Genomic DNA, 22531 nt, shown 5'->3' with positions numbered 1-22531 from the left:
GACGCAGTCTCGTGCAACCAAACGTTTACATTTTTTTCTCTTTTTCTATAACCAAATATTATTTTCCTCTTTTGGATGACTTAGACTGTTGTTCATTATTAAATAAAATGACAGCCCAGTTATAAGCCCACCAAAGCACGTACCAGTTCATGAACAATACATGAAAACTGCTCTGGGCTGAGAGAAATCTTTCAAGTCCAGTGTGTAAACCAAGAGCACGCATATTATACCATAAGACTGATACAGCTTTTTTATAATGATAAAATCTTCTGTCCTATCCAAACACTTGATAAGACCATGTCCTATTAGCACTTGAGCCATTGAAAACATCCCATTTGCAGTAAGACTACAGAGAGGGTAATAGCACTTCTCTGAATTCATGGTTCGAGAGCTTCACAACTTAAAACATGGAATGACATGAAAAACAAATTGAATGTAGTGTTTAGGGTATCAGCATTGCAAGCGATGCAGGACTTGTGTGCACTGATTGAATGCCGACGATAAAGTTACACAGCTGATATAAGATACAACATTCCCTACATACTACATGTGAAAGCATGAGCAGACCACATCACGCCAGCGAAATGTGAAAAACCAAAACTAAATTAATCACATGGAAACAGGGAGGTCTTATGCTAGGGCTTATGAATTAAAATAACAGTTTTAATAATAAAAAAGATAGGAAAAAACAATGCCAATTGCTAATTCTGGAATACATATGATTAAAGTTAATAATTTATGTTCTCATATCACAATATTTAAAAAATTAAAAGTTGGGCAAGTGTGCAAAAAAGCAACAAAAAAAGGAAACAATTCATGCTGTTTTCTTTATAAAAAAAAAAAAAAAAAAAAATCAGACATTAATCACCAGACTCGTCTTGTTTAGCAACAGTTACTTGCATAGTTAAGTGCATGCGTTAATGTAATCATGCAATACTGCTTTTTACAAATACTTTTTCAGTGCACACACAATATGCGCCTGTCGCAAAAAATAAGAAGCGTGCTACACATTAGGTTCATTGCTGAATTATCTATTTTAAGATAAAGTGTGCTGAAAGAGATGGGTTTCTGAGACCAAAAAGCAGCATGAAAATGAGAATGGTTCAACAGTGGCGTCCGCAGCGCTTGGATTAATGTTTTAATTACAGGGCAGCAAGCTGAACAGCAGCCAACGTAATGACACTATTATGCAAATGTAACAATAATGACTTGCTTAACCTTACATTTCTCCTGTCATACATAACATTTTGAATAAGTCCAAATGAACTTGTCTGAGCTAAATTGAGAAGAAAATGTATTTAGGTGAAGTCGATAGTGTTGACAAGTACGGTTTCTGCAGAGCCATTTCAATTGGATATTAAATCACAAAGTCTTGGCACAAAAAAAAAAAAAAAAAAAAAATACAAATAAAAACAAATAATGAAACCCATTGTGGTGAGCCATTACAGTCCTGAAAATAAATTTTGATTTACATTGATTAAATGGTTTTATCACTATTGCATATGCACTGTATTGATAGTTAAAATAATTTGTTTCTAAAACAGCAACATTAAGTTCAACATGATTCCCAAGTAAGGAAGGTCATATATCTGTTCTCCTACAAAGTGTTGAAAACTATTGCACTGGTTGTCCACAGATAAATATGGGAGATAAAAACCACTGCGCAAGGGTTTAACCCCAGCTCGGAGCAAGCCAAATGAAAACCGCTCATATATGTTGACATTGGACTTGGCGGGCATGAAATGGTTCAAGTATGATTATGTGGTTTTAAACTTTCATTGTAAAAACAAAGATATACAAAACGAATTCATGCAGGGCTTACACTGCCTTCATTAATATCCAGATAAGTAGATCACAGCGTTTTGCTGGAATAAACTAAATATTGTTCATTTAAAGACCTTCACTAATTTACCATTTGAAAGAACACAATCATACAGCAACAATTCAGCTATCGGCCTGTAGTTGGCATTGTTGCGCATATTTCTAAGGGCAGTAATGCTACTGGAACACTTGTAACTGCTCTTAGTACAAAATAAAAAAGTTGGGGTAGAAGAGCAGGCTTTGAGAGGTACCAAAGAGATTGTTCTGACTCTGCCGAACCCCATTAAGTCTTCAGTCACAAATTCGGCCAGGTTTCATGATGTAACTCTTCTCAATCTCATGCTGTATCAGTGCCAGGGGAACACTGGACTGTAAATAGCACCAAGTGTAGTTGTGGAGTGAATTGGTACAGTACTCCAAGGAATAGCGCAAGAATCTAATTTCATCACAAGTGACTTGTCCAAATAGAAAGGAATGGTACCAAGTTAAAAAGTATTGTACATAGTATCCATTACATCTAAGCATTATTCAAGGGAGGAAAAATATATACAAAGTGCTAAGTTAAAACATTCCTATTCAGAGTCGTGAACAGTAGTAGATTCATATACCATACCTTGCCAGAGGCACCGATTTGGTTCCATGGCAGGATAGAAAGGCGCTTTCTGATAATTTACATATTTTCTTTGAGAAAAGTAAAATACAGGTATATACTATATACTTTATATTTTTCTTAGGCACATCAAAAAATAGCTGCATTACAGAAAATAATGGAACTGCTATTAAAATTTCATTGAGGCGTCTGTGTTGGCCGTGCAGAGGATTGCATGCTGGAAGAAAGCTTTTTAGAGGATGAGATCTTTTCAAGATGCCTCTTTCCATTGATGGGAGACTGAAGGCTAGTCTCAGAATTGGAAGACTTGGACTTGCCTACTAGTAAGAGAGAGCGTTTGTTAGGGGTGGAGGTCTTTGAGGACTCTTTCTCATTGGCGGCGACCTTGCAGGAGCGCGGCTCTGGAGAGACCTGCAGAGAAGAGTTTACTGAGCCTTCGCCCTCGTCAGCATCGAGTCTGCACTGGCTGCTGGACTTGGCAGTCCTCTCGACAGCCTTCTTGGCGAGAATCGTGGTTTTACCCAGATCGGCTGACCGCCGAGTCTCTTTCTGCCGAAGTGCGCTCTTAAAGAACGAGAGTCCCTTTTCCTCAGATTTGCTGCTGCGGCGGAAGTCTCTCGAGGCGACGCTTGGGGAGCGCAGGCTGGTGACTGAGGAGCTACTGCTAGAGCTTCTCACCGGCCTCCTTTCAGGCCGGCTCACCTCGGCAGTTTTAGGTTGGGATGTTCGCGGGGTGGCACTGACTCTAGACTTCTCTGCCAGGGGACTGGTGTGCGCCAAGTCCTTGCTGGAGCCTCTCTCCACCAGCTTCTTCTTGCCAGACACAGAGTTCCTCTCAGCCACCGAGGAGCTCTTTTTGGATGTGGGCGAGGGAGATGCAGAGGATTGGGGTGTGGAAGTAAGGGACGGCTTCCCCTTTGTGCCTCCAGACACTGGAGACTCCTGTGCCTGCAAAGACTCTTTCCTTCTGGAGGGTGTTCCTGAAGGTGTACCCTTGGTACTCTTGGGAGAATCGCTCTTCTGTTTTAGATTGGTCGCTTTGGTGCCCTTCGCTTGAGGGCTGGAAGACACTTGGGAGGATGGAGACTTGGTGACAGAAGAGGTGCTCTGGCGCTTCTTGGAGGGCTTCTCTTGGTCCCCCTTGGTTTTGGTAGAACTCTTCTTGCTGGAGCTCTTCTCATCTGCTTTCTTCTCTGACCCAGAGCTCTTATGCTTCTGCTCTTTGGCGGGCGTTCCGAGAGCATTCTGGTCCACAGCATTAATCTGGTTGTTGTTGTCAACGGGCTCACCTTTAGAGCTCTTCCTGTCAGACTGCGTCGGAGCTCTGCAATAGGCCTCGTCTAGGATCCGTTTCCCGCTACCATCATCACTGCCATTACCCTCCATCATGGCAAGTGGGGCCTTACTGCTGGGCTGACGTTCATGTCTGCTGTAGCCGCCGAAGCAAGACGTGGACACTTTGTCGTCACAAGCTTCACCTATCCTCTCGAGAGGAGGGGAGGAGCGTGAGTCCAAGGAGAATCGCGAGGGCGAGTTGGATCTCATTTGTAGTTTCTGTGACAGGGACCAGGAATGTTTTGTCCCATTTTCGCTGAAAGCCAGAGGGCTGGTAACCGACGATCTGGATGACAAGCTCTGCCGCTGGATGCTCCTCACGAAAGGCCGCGCTGAAAATCCTCCTACAAAAAGAACAGAGAGTTTTTAACTAATGTGCTGATACCAGACTGAATGAAAAGAGCATTGGCATGCAGTTTTGTCTTAACTGAGCAAGGCGGGAGATCCTGTGTTAGTAAGCGCTAAAGCTACAAAAGAGAGAAGACATAATAAAGAAAGGCAAGAGTAAAACACTGACACAATACACAGAATAAGAGGACAAGGAAGATAAGGGCAAAATACGGTACTACTCAGCTTTACGTTAAAGACACCAGAAAGATGAACGCCCATGTTAGAGGCATAACGTAGCTCCTCACCATCATCTTCACTGCGATCAACGGGAAACTCCACTGACTCTGCCAAAGAGATCAGAGATGTGCGTCTTGAGGAGGCTCCAGAGGCCAGGCTGGGTGGCCTGCTGCCCGGAAGCCGGTTAACCCAGTGTTCACATAAAGATGAGCTGGTGGAGCCTAAAAGAGTAACACAAATCCAAAAACAAGGATCTTCATTTATAGGGACATGTTCTGCATTGCTGTAGAAGGGTATTTTTCACAAAAAAAAAAAAAAAAAAAAACAGTCCATTTTCTGTCCACTCTCTGACCCTTAGACCCTTAATTGGGCTGTTCTGATACAGTAGTCTTCATATGCTGATCTTTTAGACTAACCACTGCTGATCATCAGGGTTGTTGAATACAAAGACAGATGTTGATATGTAAAAGCTGATTGGTCATATAGCAGTTACTGCTATACAACGCATGATTTTTTGTTCCCCAAACAAATCGAATCATATCGTAATCATATGGTACATTTTTTTAGGTATTGGAAAATATCGTATCACTGGCTATGAGAATCGATGTCATATCATTTTGAGATGAAACCTCCGATTTACATTCCTACAAACTACGCCCAACAGCTGATTTCATTGGTTAACTACATCACACAATACCCTGTGAAGTTAAGCTTACACTTTCGGATTCGGTTAAGAGTTCAGAAAATCATGGACTGATGTGATCACATCAGAACTGGCTGCAGGGTGATGTCTTAACTGGGTTGGGGGGGGGGGGGGGGTTCAATTAAAATTAGGCCCATAAAACAGCAGTACTGTTTAAAAATAAAAAGTCATAAAAGTACCCTAAGAGTAATTTACAATAATTAAAGTGAGACATTTTCATTGTTTGGTGAACTGTTTCTGTAATGTGCTCATGACACTGATGTCAATATTATGATGATTTTAAATGACTCATTTTTTCTAACTTGGTCTCCATAAATGAGCCGGAGGCCCTTCAATGCTAGATATGTCTAGACAGTACATCAAACTCTTTTAATTCTTTTATTTTTTCTATTTCTCCGAAATGGAATCAGGCTCTACTAAAATTCTCATCAAAGAGTGTCATATTAATATGAAGCAGTTTCATTGGGCTGGAAAAAGAGGGTCACTTGGTTCACATGCCAGCACCTTCACAAGCTTTCTAAATGAACAAGACAAATGAGTCAGCAAACTGTGTCAACCCAAAACTCAATAAGGAACAAGAGTCACCTGCGACAGAGCTGTTTGCCGACCACGAGGGAATAGTTGTCCTCCTTTGATAGAACAGAATGTATGCGGTTTGCTGACAGACATCCTCGTCAGCTACAGGCTGAACCTCACTGTCATCAAAGCAGTACCATTGCCCATCAATGGAGTTCTTACAGTACGCTGTTAAGAGTTAAAAAATAGGGACTGAAATATCAAAACCACCAGTCAAGAAGGTAATTCAATGAAATTCTGACGTAAATCCAAGCACTTAAGTTCTTAGTGCATTACCTGTGTAATGCCCTCCGTGCATGTTTCCATGATGGTTACACACAGCATACAGGTCATAAAGGTAGTCATCTGGGTTACGGCCAAGTCCGTAAGGTCGCCTCCATGGGGACCAGTGGGAGGGTAAGCTCCAGCTGCTCTGGCTTCTCTTCACCACATGAGGCGCCATATCCATGCCAATCAAAGGAAATCGTATCATGTTTTGCATCTTTACCCTCCTGTCCCCTTCTTGAAGACACAAGGTCCACACATTAGTAAGCTATTTACACACATTACACACTTTTATCCAAAGATAGTGAACTGGAATGCTAACACACAACTCCCCAGGTAGACCTTCATGATATTTAAAGTATCGCCCCCTGGTGGGGTTCAAACTTTAAGTTACTATCCAAACGTTCACCACAGGCCACTCTACAGGCCTGTTTACACCTGGTCACTTCATGCATTTTCTCTGATCGGATATCTATCGGTTTTGATAAAACAGTTCCATTTACACTTGGCCACATAAATGTGTCTTTGTGTCTTTAATTCCTGCACTATTTAATAGAGTTCACGTCAATGAAAGCAACAGACATGCGCTGCAGTTTATTCATTATCAGCTAATTTCTAGACGAAAGACCACAAAAGAAGAGAGAGTGGCATCAGCACTGGAAAGATAAGTTTGTCTAACTACTTTTAATGAGGATGATTGTGTGTTGAGAGTCTGTGACTTAATTTCAGTTTTATTTGCAGCAGTTTACGCATCGGCTCGCTGAAGAGATACTCAGCTACTCATCAGCGGTGATGCATGTTGTATTATATCTGACTGTAACATGTCATATAGCCTATAACACTCTCACACTTTATTATTTTAACATTTTGGGAGGAGTAAAATTTGCATATGTGGCTTCAACAACCAGATGCATTTACACTTGTCTAGTTTTGTCTGGAATGTGTCCCAGACCACCTCCTGAAGTGGTTTGAGCGATCAGATTTAAATCTGTCTTGAAAGCATTTGGGACTGCATTTACACCTGGGGTCTCATTTATAAATGTTGCGTACGCACAAAATGGGCATAGAAAATGCGTAAGCAATTTTAAATGATTTTAAACTCTGTTTTCATTTCGATATACACATTTACATTAAATATTCCACTCTCATTAATGGAGATAACCAATGAAATTACATAAAGTCATTACACAGAAGTTAAAAACTATACGAATTTAGGCATGTTTAGTGTATGCGCTTGATCACTTTTCCTGTGGTATGCTGTTTTAATGACAGCGAGGAGTGCTATAGGTGCACAATAATTCATCTTCAGACTAAACTGCATATCTCATTTTATGAGAAAATATTTTTGTGAGAACAATGATCAATGATGCGCACTTCGATATTGTGGCGGACACTGCTGGATTCGGTGGAACGGTCTATATTGTCTGGTTTGAATAGGTCCAATGATAATATCTTACTGTACAACCACAGCTGCACGGAGGTGCTGATGCCCTGTGAAGGCATCTCCACAACATTATGAAAAATACCACTGTATTTGAAGGATACAACTTGAAGAAAATGGTAATTTGCATGTTTTCTTTTTAAAATAGGCTACTTTGTCAGTGACGCGCCGAGTCAGACAATTCCATTTACACTGCAATAAAAATACGCTAAAAATAGCTAAAAGATATTCACCTTATCAGCAAAACTGCATAAATTACATTTTATTTGAATTGTTTAAAACAATTGAAATACTATTTGGTCAGTGGAAAAGAATGAGATCAACTATTTTCTAAAATATTTATCTGAGAACTATTGTAAACAGTTTTGTTTTTATGGCTTTTGATACATTTATGCTAAAACATAAGAATACTGGATGATTTTTAGCAATAAAAAGTGTATGGCACAAATGGCATTTATAGTCCATATCTCATATTTCCTTAATGTCTTGTACCTTTAACGGTGTTAAGTATGGTGTCACGTTGATGGGAATGGACGGAAAAAATATGCAGATGAGGTTATGCATATTAAAACTAGGCGTTGTAAGCTCCATATATGGTGATTTGGGGGAGGAGTCGGGGTGGAGATGCACGTATGCACAATTTTCCCCTGACTGGGATTTATAAAGGGATTTTTGCTCAGGTTCTGGAGTACACATGGTTTTATAAATCTGAAAACTTTTGTGAGTATACAAAATCTAGCTTATGTGCATACGTACACTTTCAGGATGAAATCTACGGAGAGTTTTAAAATGAGATCCCTGGTCTTTTCACGACTGGATAGCTATCCGATCAGAGAAAACACACAAAGTGACCAGGTGTAAACAGGCCCTATCACACATACACATGCAGAGAGCACCATTTGTGCAGGGAATGTGATTTGATCAATACAGCACCTGTCTAAACCTCTTGAGGTGCAGTATGAGAACATCCGGCAGGGTCCACAGGCTGAGTTTGATCTGCCCCTGTTGCAGTTGCCTGCAATGGGGGCAGCGCCAAGCATCATCTGGGGCCAACTGGAAGACATACAGGAAGCAGACATAAACATAATCAGTCAGAGAGGTTTAACATTTACAAATCTGGCAGTTCCTTCATTTTCCTTAAAGCACAGCCAGTTCCAAACCCTTTCTTAGCTGCCCAAGGCCGGCTCTGGCTAACCACAGTGTATATTTATATGATATGTGGACCCATTCCAGGGTTAAAGATGTGTTTGCAAAAAAACTAGCAATTTTAAAACAGCACTGACAGCAGAAATAGAGTAACACTGACATATGCTCCCACAAAGGCAGCTCTGGAGAAGTGGAAATGAAAGAAATTAAAGGAGCGTGAGGGCTCTTTTAAAGGGATAGTTCACGCAACAAATCAAAAGTCTGTCTTCATTCCTCACTCTCATGTCATTCAAAACCTGTATGACTTTCTTCCATGAACACAGAAGAAGAATGTCTGAGCTGCTCTTTTCCATACAAAGAAAGTGGATGAGGGCTGTTGAGCTCCAGAAATGACATTAAAACATCATAAATCACCTCCTGTGTGAGGAAGGGACAGAAATTTAAGTCACTATTCAATAAAAATCTTGATCGACAGCCTTGGACTTTTTTCATTTTCATTGCATGGCTTAGTTTTGAAACTTCTCCCTTTGAAAGTAAGTCAAACAGGTTTGGAAAGACATGATAGTGACTACATGACAGAGTTTTCATTTTTGGGTAAATGGATCCTTTGTGAAGGTAAAACTTGAACGTGTATTATGCCTGACTTTTACCTGCTCCTCTTTGGTGTAGAGCTGGAAGCACTGAGCGAGGGTGCAGGCCTGCGGCTGATGGTGCTGCTCTCTGTGCAGATACACACTCTCAGCATCAGGGATGTACTCTTCCTCAGTGTGTCCAAACAAACTGCGGGAATCAGAAACCAGTCAAGCATGTCTGCGATCCTCTCTGTAGGATATTTTCTCTAACAGTCTGCCAGAGAATGTTTAATACATGCACACATGTGGTCAAGAAACTCCTTTGACACTTACAGTGTCGAACTTCAAAAAATGTTTGAAATGACCCTTCCTTCCTGGCTTCACTGAAATGTCTTGCTCTGAAATTTTTAACCATACAATTCCCCTGTGGAATTGATCTTACCACAAACTACCTACAGGAAGTGTACAGCAGTATAAAGTTTCCGTGCATTAGACAAACAAATAAATAAATAAAGTGGCATCTAAAAGGCTCCATTTGTGTTTTTATTTTTTTAATGCAGGGGTTCCCAAACTTTACTTTCAACTAAACAACTAAAATATTTATTTGAAGTATTTCCTGACATTTAAATATAATACTTCAATAATTTAACAATACACTTGCATGTTCATGGTTAATGGGAAACAAGGGAAACAAAGGGAAACAAATAAAATATTTTTTTATTTAAAAAAAAAAAAAAAAAAAAAAACTTTTTATTTTATTATTTTTATTATTAAAAATGTATCTGGGGCTACTACAAGAAAAAAAAACAAAAAAAAAACACTATAGACAAGTTATTATTTATGGCTCCATTTGACTTACTATTCCTTGGTCTCTTTGTCCCACTCCACTACAATCTTAACATGGGGAGGTCCACCTGGCCCACAGGATTTATATGCTCTAAAAAGCAAAGATTAAAGGAAAGGCATGATGTTTGCCAAGAAAATAACAAACTGAAGAATCAAGCTTTGTAGTATTTTGTTTTATTACACGTGTTAAATTCAATGATCACACTAAAGCTGTTATAATAAACTTTTCAGCTACACTCATTAATTCATCTAGCGTAACATCAAATGTCTTTGGTTTGTGTAGTTAAAAATGCTGTTGTAATAAAAGTATTGACTACTTGCTTGCCTGTGGAAGAACTGTCTATGTGCACTAATAGTAGAAAAATTTACATGTCTAAATCAGTCAGTAGAACACCTGAAGTTTAAGTTCACACAATATGCTCTGAACACATGGTTATGCATTACAAACCTTTCCACAGTCGGGTGACATAGTGGCTGTTCCTCCTGTGGCAACAGATATGTGATTCCAACTACTCCAACCACACGCAGACTAAAGGGTCCAACCTAAAATCACCAACCCACTTTATCAGAAGTGCAAGTTTTATGCAAGAAAAAAGGTAATTTAATTGTACTGACTTCGTAAAAAAAAGATGCATTTCAAGACCTGTATTTAACAACAAGTAGAGGTTTCACTGACCTGAATGTAAACCCCTGGTCTTAGAAGGTGACGCATTTTCTCCAGAATTTCTTTCTGTAACACATCCCATGTCACAGTGCGCTCTAGATACAGTACAAACGGAAGACCGAACCTGCAACAAACACAAAGTACTGTATTGATTTTCCAGTTTGTGCCACATTGCTGTCTTATATTGTGTATAATGAGATTACTACATTTTCTCCATGTACTGTAAGATATTGTTTCAAAAATAATGGAACTTTAACTCATGTAAGCATGTCGGAAAGACTCTAATTATACCTCCGTCCTTGATGGCCAGTGCAGGCTCTGTTACAGATCAGCAGAATCATTTTCTCACAGCCAGTGTTTTTGTTGGGAGTTGCTGGATTTAGCGCACCCTGCATGAAAGACGGCGTTCGGCTGCTCTCCGCTCCAGATTTCAAATTGTTCTGATTCAGATTAGCAAGAAGGCTCCCTGGAAATGGTTAAAGATGTTACTTGCATCACTAAAAACAACAACAAAAAAGGTTAGAAATAGTATCAAGATAATTACTTTCATACTCTCCAGTCTACTTTTATGATGATCCTAATCTAAGCTAGATATAGTTTCTATGTTTTCAAAGACAAAGCACTACCTTTAGCTCAATTTCCAACATTATATTTTAATGTTTCAATAAATGCTTATTGCTTATAATTAGGATTATCTGATACACATTTAGTTTTTCTTAACCCCAAAGTATACTTCGGTTTTTACGTGTATGCGAAGGTTTGCGTACAGTTTCGTAAATACTGTCATCAGCACAGCTCGAGTTTTCTAACCACACATACTCTGTATGCTCAGTTTGCACATGTGCCTTGATTTATTATTTATTTTTTGCATTAATTTGTTGGTCCAAAAGGGGACAACACTGGCCCGGCCCAATTGTTTCACAGTTGAAAAACAACTGACTACAGGAGATGGTGACAAGAATAGACACCCACCTAGATAAGCAAATAAACCGATACCTGCAACTCCAGTTTAAACAAATACAAAGACTTTTTTTGGTCAAATTCTGGAGAGAAATGGCACAGACCAAGCCTGCACAAAACTGATGTATACTTTGAGCTATAACCAAAGTGCGATGCATGAAAGAGTACCTCTTTTAGAGCGAATGTTTTCTAATCTAAAAGTCTCAGGAGTTTCAAAAGCAAAGACTGAGTCACTTTCTTGAATGATATCAAGATCGTCGTCATCGTCACAAAAGGAGCGGTGGAAACCGTCGTAATACATTTCAGTCAGGACAAACTGCACAGACATAAGAGAGACGGATGGTCAGAAGTGATATACACTCAACATCTCGGTAAAACAAGGCAAACAAACAGGAAACGGCTTTGGTTGATGACTTTATGAGGGAAGACGAACATACAAATGGCAATCAACCCTCCATCAGTGTCCACACATCAGTATTAATGGAAAATCAATATTGTATTCAGGGAAACAGTAAAGATCTTTACACCAAGACCGGAATTCGATGCAAAATAACATCTCAGTATCTTGGCAAAATAAAAAATAAAAAACAGTGGAAACTGCACCTGGTCTGGTGGGATCTTGGTCTCACGTGACACGGCCTCTCTCAGTCTGGACACAGTGCTGTTGAGTGGTACGGCCACACCGATCCTCATGCAGTGAGAGTACTTGCCTTGATAAACCACGGTCACATACAGAGGCCTGAAGGATGCCAAGTAATACAACAAATTAATCCAAAGCAACTTCAGGCCCTGAAGCAACCAACGGCAGAATAAGAAGTTCATGTATCACCCCATGCAAACCTACAGGCTCCACAGATATATGAAAGTCCTATGGATTTGTTTTGTAGTGACATGAGGGTGAGTAAATTGGGTTGAACTATTATTTTAAAGACGAATGCTAATGCAACTATATTCATGTGCAAAAACAATTACATTTTGGGTGTGGATAAAATAAATAAATAAACATTCCAAAAAAAATGAATTTAAAATACAAGCTGACACAACGTAACACACTACTTAAGATTCTTTTACAGCATTCAGCAGCCTGTAAGGACTGAAAGCATTTCGAATTGCTCTAATGATGCTTGATCACCTCTCTAAACGCATTAGGAAGCAAACTCATCTCTAAAGAGCAAAAGCTGTGTGCAGTGGCCCCAAAAGGCAAAGCAGACTAAATCAACAACTCTTCATCAATATCTGCCCAAGTGAAGTAGCATATCAGGAAAGCGTAGGGAATAAATGGCCTATGAAATAATACACAGAGATAACAGCACTTGCTAAGCATGGATAAACAGAATTAAGGAGAGGGCAAATGAAATCTACTCCCACAGACTGTGTCGACCAGGGCAACTATCGCTTAAGTCGCACATCGCTGAACTTCCAGAAGAAATTTCCTCTTCCTCGGATCGGTCATTCTTCATGCTGGCAGAGCATAAGCTCCCAATCTAGTCTTTCTCTGCACTAATGTTTTTTAGAGTAGAGAAATGCAGACAGTGCATAAAGCCACAGCGGGTGGAGGGGTCAAAATATCCCCCGCTTCTTCTTTATGATGTAGAACCTTTTGGATTAGGTTTTACTCAATAATGATGTGGAAGTGAAACCTGCCCAGCTATTCTACTCTCCCAGGGACTATTATTCACTGGTTCATCATCTCTGCAGTACTATGAGGGGCAGGTGTGCTGTAAATCACTGTCTGTCTTCTAATACTACGGCTTCTTTAATCATTAATGTGTACTAATGAATTCAGCAGCTTAAAAATGCCTTTGGATTAAACCAATTGCTCTCCTTGATCAACCACTACACTGGCCTCTTAAAAATAGCATCAGAGCACCTCCGGAGAGAAGCAGAAGAGGATGATTATTTGAAGGGAAAAGTATATATTTAGCACCTAAAACAAGGAGAAAGTAGCAACTTTGGAACCTTTATATTTTTACGAAGAAATATTGTGAGTAAAAGTATATAGATATGCATGGCAAGCAGTCAATTTCCACAGAAAATAAGTTTAATTTGGCCATAAGATTGTAAAAACAAAGGAAAATGTCTGCTTTGTTTAGTAATACACTTACAATGAGAAGATACATGGTAAGTGTTAGTGTTGTTTTTGTTAACTAAAACTAAGACTACAAATCGTTTGGGTATCTGAAATAAAGCTGAAATAAAACAAAAATATTCTATGCAAACTAAATATTACTTTAATAAGTTCAAGGTGAAGCATAAAAAAAACTGAATTAAAAATATATATATATTAAAAATATTTTTTAATCGAAATATACAAAAAAAAAATTACGAGAGCAAAGCACAAAAAAAAAATGAAAACAAAAATAAAAGTTAATTCAATATATTCATAAATATTATAAGCAGCTTTAGACTATGAGAGGTGTTTCACTTCTTCTTAACCTTGCCTGTGCAAAGTTAAATGCAATCTTTCATATATCATATCATCATATCCACATTAACTTGGTAAAACATGTAGCTTTAGGATGATTGTACAACTTAAGTATTTATAAAACAACATGACAGAAATATCCACAGGAATAAAGACAGTAACTTTTCTATCCCCCTAGAAAAGTAGTCCAGCCTCAAATGAATAATTCCTGTCAAAAATAAGATTCTCACATTTTTTTTTTAAAACACCATAGACGTCTACTGTAAGCGTATTACTGTACATTACCTTTTTTTTTACACCTTTGTTCAGAAATTCTTTTCGAAGGTAATCAATATGCTATTGATGCTCTCAATATAGCTGTATTTAATTCAGAATTCTCCAAATATCATAATTAAATACACTACTGTTCAAAAGTTTGGGATCAATAAAGTATTTTTTATTTTATTTTTTAAATAAATTATTACTTTTATCCAGCAAAGATGCATTAGATTGATCAAAAGTAACAGTAAAACATTTAAAACGTTGCAATCTATTTTAGATAAATACTGTAATTTTGAACTTTCTTTACATCAAAGATTACAGAGGGAAAAATGTATTAATTTCCACAAACAAAAAAAAAAATATTAAGCAGCACAACTTTAACACTGACTGTTTTGAGCAGCAAATAATTTCTGAAGGATCATGTGACACTGAAGACTGGAGTAATGATGCTAAAAATTCAGCTTTGATATCACAATGTAAAGCTGTGCTAACATGTAATATTGTTTTTACTGTATTTTTATAGTGTATCTATATAGTTACTACAGAGTGACAACATGTTTCATGATTGGTGACAATATGTGGTCGGCTGTGTTACAGATCCAGCCCAAAGTTCAGTTAAGAATTAAATGAAGCCATTAGTTTTCTATGAATTCCAAAGTGAAAGTCCATAGCAGATTAAATGAACAACATCATTCCTACAGTCATGAAATCGAACACTTCATCTAAACTCAGGTGTCTAAGCATATTTCTTAATATTCATCCTACCCCTGTTGATCAGTCACGCCATTAATAAAGACATGACGGTTGATCAATCTGCCTTCATGTCTAAACCTACAGATGAAGCATGATGCTGTCATCAGAACACACAGAAAGGAATTATATGGCGCTCTCTCTGACATCAGTACTTACCGTGTATGAGGTAATGGTATTGGGAGGGAGATGCAAAGAAAAGGATCAAAAGTGTTGCTCTGTTTCTGACAGTGTGGACAGGTAAGCGAGGATCTGGAATCAACAGAGGACACAGTGAGCGATTTCAACTAAGACAAACATTTAATATTTACAGCTGACCGAGGGTGTTTATTACCTGTACTGAGCTTGAAACAGCTCTTGAACAAACGAGCCGGCTGAAAGAGGAGGTGAAGGTCCCTCTAACGCTCCATCGTCTTCCTCAATAGGAGGCTACGGTGACAAACATGAGAATGTTAGGCACTATTTAACAACATCAGTAACTCAAAACAAGCCAGCAGACGGTCAATTATTAAATATGCATGATAGACTTACATATCACATAACAAACACTAATAATAAAAAATAAATATAAAATGTGTCATTTACAGGCAGATACATTTCAAGTCAAGTACATAAAGCAGGGCCACAACTACATAATTTAGAAAACTTCTGAAAACATGATATGATCACCACAAGGTGTGTGTCAAAGTAAATTCTCCAAATATTACGCAATGAAAATTTTTACTGGAGAGTTACGAGATACAAGACACAAACTGCATCATATACACTACAATTCAAAAGTTTGGGGTCAGTAAGATATTTTTTTTTTTTTATTCAGCAAGGATGCACAAAAATAAAAAAAACTAACACTGAATACAGTAACAACAAAAAAAAAAACATACCCATTAAAAAAAAATACTAATCCTGAAAAAAAGTGTATCACAGTTTCCACAAAAAACATTAATCAGCACAACTGTTTTCAAGATTGATGATAATAATAATAATAATAATAAATGTTTCTTGAGCATCAAATCAGCATATAAGAATGATTTCTGAAGGATCATGTGACACTAAAGAGTGGAGTAATGATGCTGAAAATTCAGCTTAATAAATTAATAATAAATTACATTTTAAAATATATCCAAATAGAAAATGGCTATTTTACATTATGATAACATTTCACAATATTTCTGTTTTTACTGATCAAATACATTCAGTGTAGTTAAGAAAAAAAATTCTCATAAAACAATAGTACTAGTATATCTGCTATTAAACCATCTAGAATGCTGTGATTTAAACACTATCTACACAATCCAAGCGTACAGAAGAACTGTTGACAGAAGTCAGATTAAAGGTTCATATGATTATGCTGCACCGTAACGTAGAGCTTGAGTCAATAAATAAAACCCTGATATACTGCCGAGACAGTGTAAGTGATTAATAATTTGAGAGACTGGCGTTCTTCTATAAGTTTAAGATTCCAGCTAAGCATCTGGCTCTTCAGAGCAGCGCAGTCAGTCAGTCAGCCAGGAAACTGTCAGCCTTGAGCTTCTCGGCAAATACTCCAGGAAACCACAACACACATCTAAATCAATCGGACAAGCTGAATGACCTCATGCGAGTATGCAAGTGGCTGACCCTGACTAGGACACCACAGGCTGTAAAAAGAAACCGAACAGGCCATAGGATGTGACTTAACGTCCCATGCGTTTGATACAGGGGAGGATTTGAGTGCCCTAAACTCTTCTTTCCTGATCTTTGTCAGATTCATGTTTGATGTGAAACTCTGCCATTCCAGGGCAGAATGGCTCTATAAATCCAGCCACGCTTGGCTCTTCTCCTGTTCTGCTATTTAAACGATTGAGCTCCCAAGCTTTTATGGAGCTGCTGAAACAAATGGCATTCTGTGCAACTTCTGTAAACAGCTGGAGTGGTTAACGGTCTCCTAATTCAGCTGACCTTAAGAGGTGAACGTACTGTGCGACAGCCTTAGACCAAACATCCGGTCATTAAACCCAACTGTGTCCGTTCACGAAGACATCAGCCATACCTTTATAGAGGCTCTGATGTTAGGGTGTACAAGATGGTTGAGGTCTTCATGGACACGGTCGAGCAGCCAGAGAAGGAACTCCTGGGCATCGTGTTGGGCATTTCCTCGGTACTGCAGGGAACTCCTGGCCACAGCATTCTACCACAACACACCCAGAGAGTATCAGTCAAGTTCTGAACAATGAGACATGAATGTTTCTAATCTACAGAAACAAGATCACATATGGAAAACTTCTATTGAGTGTTGACAGCTGTGCTTTTTAGGGATTCGCTTTTATGTGTTTTTAACCATTTAAAGCCTACTGAATCATATTTGATACATGATTCACGAAGGACTCTAAATTATCAACATGTTCAAACCTTGATGACTGATAATACTTCAGAAGTTTATTTAGCAGGAAAATGGTCTTCTAGTATAATTGTCAGTATTTCCACTTTCAGGTTGTGTCTTTTTGCTGTAAAATCTGTAATGCTCAAGGGCACCTCAGTTGTAGTATTGCCGGCCTGAGACTCGAACCCACAATCTTAAAAAAAAAAACTTCCATAAAAAAAAAGATTCTTACATTAACTTAAAAAAGTTAATGTAAGAATGAACATTTAAGATTAACGGACTGCGGAAACTTAGGTTTACTTGCTATTTTTAAGAAAAATCATTAAATTGTGAGTATCAGATATGATATATCAGGCTTTTGAGCAATGTTTATTTGTACATTTCTCAATCATAATCGTATTGTGCTGCATTTTATTTTTCCCTACACTTTGATCATGCTGCAGAGCTCTGATCATAAAACTAAGCCTTACTGGGAGAAATATAGTGATAACTGACATTTATATGCATTTATGTAATCTGCTATATTATTATAAAAATCTCACTAATTTAAAAGATATAGCTTTTTCTTACTTTTGGGCCATTAAGGCTAAATCACAACATCTGCAACAATCTTTGCTCAGTTTGGGCCTCTTTTTTTTCTTGTCTCAGGTTGTTTTTTTTTCTTGAGCATGAGCTTCATATTCTCTATATATCATACTATATGTACCACATATAACATACTCTATGCGTTTTATTGCATTAAAAAAAACATATGCAAACTTTTTGTTAGATGTGTAAAATTTCTATAAACCATTCTGTTATTAAAAAAAAAAAAAAACTTACTATTTTCGCATGTCAGGCTTTACAGGGTTAACATAACACTGAATAAAACTCATATGATGCTCCACCAGCAGTGGACTGAAATAATGCCTAGGTAGGGACCACTTAAAGGGGTCATATGATGTTGCTAAAAAGAACATTATTTTGTGTATTTGGTGTAATGAAATGTGTTCATGCGGTTTAAGGTTAAAAACACATTATTTTCCACATACTGTACATTATTGTTTCTCCTCTATGCCCCGCCTTCTGAAAGTCGTTTATTTTCACAAAGCTCATCGCTCTGAAAAGCGAGGTGTGCTGTGATTGGCCAGGTACCCAGCACATTGTGATTGGCTGAATGCCTCAAGCGTGTGACGGAAATATTACGCCTCTTAACATATTGGGATGCCTTATCCGGCCGGAGCGACGAGATAAAAACATCAAACCCATTATAAACGTGATATAAACATGATTTCTAGTCGTGTTTTCTTTTGGAAGGCCAAACAAAGTAGTTTCGCTTTCATGGTGAAACACACAGTGTCTATACGACATGGATGGCGGTGGCAACAACAATACTACAACGAGAATAAAAGGTATGCCTTCTTTTTGGTGTGAACATCCGGGCTGCGTTATGCAAATCTTCCCACATAGTGATGTAGAGATGTGGGGGCGTGTTAGAACGAGCCGTTTTAGGAGGGTGTGGCAGAGTCTTAACTTTGATAAAGAATATCTCTTTGATTTGAGACTTTAGTCTTTGCAACTTCACAGATTTTCTTTATTCACCAAAAGCTTGTAACACTCCAAAGAGAAAGGAAAACTTGAAATCGCATCATATGACCCCTTTAAATATATCAAAAGGGTTAACCAAAGGGAACCAAACAGGTTGCCCAAATTCTTTTAAAGCACTTTTCCATGAAAACTACCTATGGCTTGCTTATGGCTGTAAAGTGGGATAGGAGAATCTTTTTAGCATTTAAACCTTAAAGAAGACTAGCAACTAGTCTCAGCCTCAGACGTCACGCCCACGGACCATTGGCTGAACGTCTGATGCATATTGCACACAAAAGTGGAAACACTTCAGGAGTGTCGAAGACGTCTTCGTATTGGTTAAATTCTAGAGGATTTCAGCAAGACGTGTGTGTCGCGTTCTTTAACGTTCCATATGGAAACAAAAATACTGTGGCGCCAAACCCCCTCACAAAAAAGAAAGCCGTTTTGTTTACAACTGTGACGACGAGCGCTTATAACGATCAACTAAAAGCTGGATTTACAAAAGTATGTGAAATATTTAAAGTTTGCATAGAATCTTTAAAATATGTCCAAGAGTTTTACACACTGGTCTGTTATTGTGGCGACATTTACACGCCTCGAAACGTGACGATGAACAAAACGAACTGTGATTGGTTGTTTGACATGTCAGTCAAACGGCCTCGTGGGCGGGCCTTGGCCAATGAAAGCTGCCATAGATTCCAGACCTTCACTCTGAAGGTCTGGCTTCGCGAGACTAACTATAGCAACCAACAAAACGTCACTGCAAACATAATCACAGTTTGTGAGTAGTTCGACACATTTCCATGAATCACTTCTTTCGAAAAGTATGTTTCCAATAAGTTATTCAAAACTCAAGACTACAAATTCCCCGTTATATATCCGATTCTCGGTTCAATTAATCAGCAAGTCACTGACCTGCTCAAACCGATTCATTCCAACGACTTTTGTGAAGCTGCTAAAGTGATTCACTGAAAAGATCCGACTCAAAAGAATCATCAAAACATCCCTAGAGGTGTCATTCAGTTTCTCAGGACACATCTCGGTTAACGGAGATAATCTTTTATGCGTGGTTACAGCAGACAGGTAAAATATTCCCACGACGTCACCACCCTCCTCCGCGTGAACTCACTTTGAAGTCTCGGCTGTGCTGAGGCGTGTACTCAAAGGTCCACAGGGCTCGGACCAGCCCCGACAGCTGCTCGGTCACCTCTCCTCTGTCCTGACCGCCCTTCCTCTGCAGGACCCCGTTGGTCTTGGGCTTCTCGTCGTCCGTCTGGTCGCCTCGGTACTGCTCCAGCGCTAGATACTCGGCGAACAGCTCCGTGTTGCTCAGGCACTGCAGAATAGCGTTCATGAAGCACGTATTGCCGTGGTTCTTCAAACCGGCCACTCCGGGGATTTTATCCCTGGCAAGGAACCCCCCGCAGTCGCTGTCATCCGACGCAACGGACCCCTTGCCCTCGTTCTTGAAGGCTGTGAACCCCCCATCGTCCTTGTCGCCCTCGGGCGCGTGCAGCTCCGATCCGAAATGAGAGAGCGTGGAGAGGGTCTTCAGGACTCTGCTCATGAAGCTCCCCACGGAGCGCACCGAGCCCCGGCGGAAGAGCTTCTTGCTGAAGCCGGACTTCTTCTCTTTGCCCGAAGCTTTGCTGGACATGTTTGGAGCGTTTAGGGCATCCCCTCTCTCGAGAATCTAGCTACAATTGCTAAAGCGCTGTGCAAACGCTGGCTGCTTATTTAGCGCATAAGATCCACTCAAGGTCTGGCATGTTGTTACTTCGCAAAGTCACGGAAAACTAGCTGGCCGGAGGCAGTGCATCTATCATCCAAGCGTTTGCTTCAGTGACACGATCCGAAGTTGCCTTGAGAAAATGCATTGTGAGACGCGCACGCCTGACACTTTTTTTTTTCTTCAGATATCAAAACCTGTCAAGCCAGTAACCCGGCTATTAAATAGCAGCATCTACTCGCTGCGCATTTTTAACACACTGCATTATTCGCTCACTGGATTTATCCTCTAAAATCAAACCGTTAGGGTTTGCATGCTGTTTATAATCCAGTGAAGTGATTTTTTTGTTACTAGCGAACACGCTGGCTAGCTAGGCCTGCCCTGGCTAACCGTTTGCCATGTCAGTGAAATGACGGGCAAAAGTGAATTTCTACCCGAGACCATCGTGTCTAGCACCAGCATCAAAGTCAGACGCGCTTGACCGCCACGCGTGTTGATCAAACGCTGTAGGCACGCAAGTCACTGTCATAATACGGGACAGTGGTTAGCTTGCGCTGCTAGTGCGCTAGCCGATGCCGCTTCTTCATGCATAATTGAGCGATGCACTGCAACTCCACCCAGGCAATGACGCTCCGACCGCTAAATGTTATGCATTCAGCAGAGACGCTTCGGCTTGTTTGTCTGTTTTATATCCAATAGTCGCAGCGACCGCTATCCAGCGCGAGACCGACGCTACAGCAGCAGATGCGCGCGAACCGGTGACAGATCGGCGTGCATCACAACTCCCAAAACGGTTTCGCGTGTTCCCGGTTTCCTTCTGGTGTCCGGTGGTTACTGGCAGTGATACTGATGTGTCGCTGGGCCGTTGCGTCCTCGAGCGCTTTAGTTACTAAAATCACTGCAGGGCGGCGGTGCGCCCGTGACGTCACCGCCCCGCAGTAGCTACTGTCCTGTGTTCATGGATTTGGGTGTCCTCCTCAACCTTTAGGGAGTCGTAGTGCTTAATTTCGTAATGAGCAGTGCACGACATAAAAGTGTTTTAAAACAGGTTACTCAACCCCTGGTAAGCTCAAGCAGCCCTTAAACGAACATGAAATGCGTTCCTTTAATATAGCTATTCATTTGTATTAGGCCTATCTGTAATTCTATTAAATTAACTTAAAAAATTAAGAATATTTTGGGTGAAAAACTGCAACTGGCCAGTAGCTAAGTAAATCATGTTTATGGCTGACATAATTAAAGGCTATTTGGAAGACTAAAAAACACCACAACTTTCATCCATTCTGAGGAGGGCAGTCATTAAGAAACTTTGTGGGAAAGATTTAACATTTAATACATTTTCCTTCTGATATTATTTTTGCTTTGCAGCAAAGATTGGAGAAGACAGTGAAAGGACTGAGGACACTAAATGTGAAGACTATGTTATCCATATGAGAGAGGTGCTGAAATCTGAAGGCACTGAGGCGGTTACTTTAGTCACAAAGACGCCACACAAACCTGTTCTAGATTCATTTGAAAATCTTGTCAAACAGGATTTTAACCCAACTGACTTTTATGCTTTGGGAAGTGTCCTACTTTGTGGATTTGCATAGCCAGTATATTTACCACACAGAGTATTTATAGAGAAATTTTCATATTTATTTTTTGTTTATTTATTTATCAATAAAAGGGTATGCTGTTGCTCGCCTTTGGTCAAAAAAAAGAAAAAGGTCTGCCAAGAATTGTGTCAATCCAGTGTTTCTGGTGCTTGAGGAAACCTTCCTGCAAAGCTACAGTATTGTGAAAAGTTCTACTCGTGTAAAAATGCTGGAAAGTGAGGATGCTTAAAAAAAATATTTATCAATTAATTTATATTAACTAAATTATATCAACATTTGGTGTGAACATCCTTTGTGTTTAAAGCAGCTTTAGGTGTACTTGCGTAGAGTTTTTC

The 22531-nt window shown here is 39.4% G+C and overlaps 1 protein-coding gene across 3 annotated transcripts; it reads right to left on the bottom strand.

The window, feature by feature from the left end:
- Positions 1–40: 40 nt before the first annotated feature.
- Positions 41–21571, bottom strand: LOC109078602 (ubiquitin carboxyl-terminal hydrolase 31-like). 3 transcript variants are annotated; one of them, XM_019093844.2, is made up of 17 exons: positions 19999–21571; positions 16971–17108; positions 15276–15370; positions 15101–15193; positions 12109–12244; positions 11674–11821; positions 10837–11011; positions 10558–10669; positions 10330–10424; positions 9895–9972; positions 9114–9243; positions 8251–8370; positions 5889–6114; positions 5622–5780; positions 4402–4554; positions 4195–4233; positions 41–4110 (listed from the first exon to the last, which is right to left on the bottom strand). In XM_019093844.2, exons 1-17 carry the CDS (start codon positions 20524–20526, stop codon positions 2609–2611), a joined length of 3927 nt encoding a protein of 1308 aa, XP_018949389.2. In that variant the 5' UTR covers positions 20527–21571; the 3' UTR covers positions 41–2608. The 3 variants fall into 3 exon arrangements, with proteins under 3 accessions (XP_018949389.2, XP_042575993.1, XP_042575992.1); XM_042720059.1 differs by lacking the exon at positions 19999–21571 and adding an exon at positions 19785–19984; XM_042720058.1 differs by lacking the exon at positions 4195–4233 and having other exon boundaries at positions 19999–21570.
- Between the last annotated feature and the right edge of the window lie 960 nt (positions 21572–22531).

The sequence above is a fragment of the Cyprinus carpio genome, chromosome B3 (genome assembly GCF_018340385.1).
Source record: "Cyprinus carpio isolate SPL01 chromosome B3, ASM1834038v1, whole genome shotgun sequence".
In the NCBI taxonomy this organism is placed as follows: Eukaryota; Metazoa; Chordata; class Actinopteri; order Cypriniformes; family Cyprinidae; genus Cyprinus; species Cyprinus carpio.
The sequence above is the reverse complement of the archived record's forward strand: the minus strand, read 5'-3'. Positions and strand labels throughout refer to the sequence as shown.

Coding starts and splice junctions, on each gene's coding strand:
- LOC109078602 (XM_019093844.2), bottom strand. CDS start 20,526: ATGTCCAGCAAAGCTTCGGGCAAAGAGAAGAAGTCCGGCTTCAGCAAG. Junction 15,194..15,275: donor CTGTTTCAAGCTCAGTACAG/GTAATAAACACC, acceptor TGTTGATTCCAG/ATCCTCGCTTACCTGTCCAC. Junction 12,245..15,100: donor ATACCATTACCTCATACACG/GTAAGTACTGAT, acceptor GGCATCCTTCAG/GCCTCTGTATGTGACCGTGG.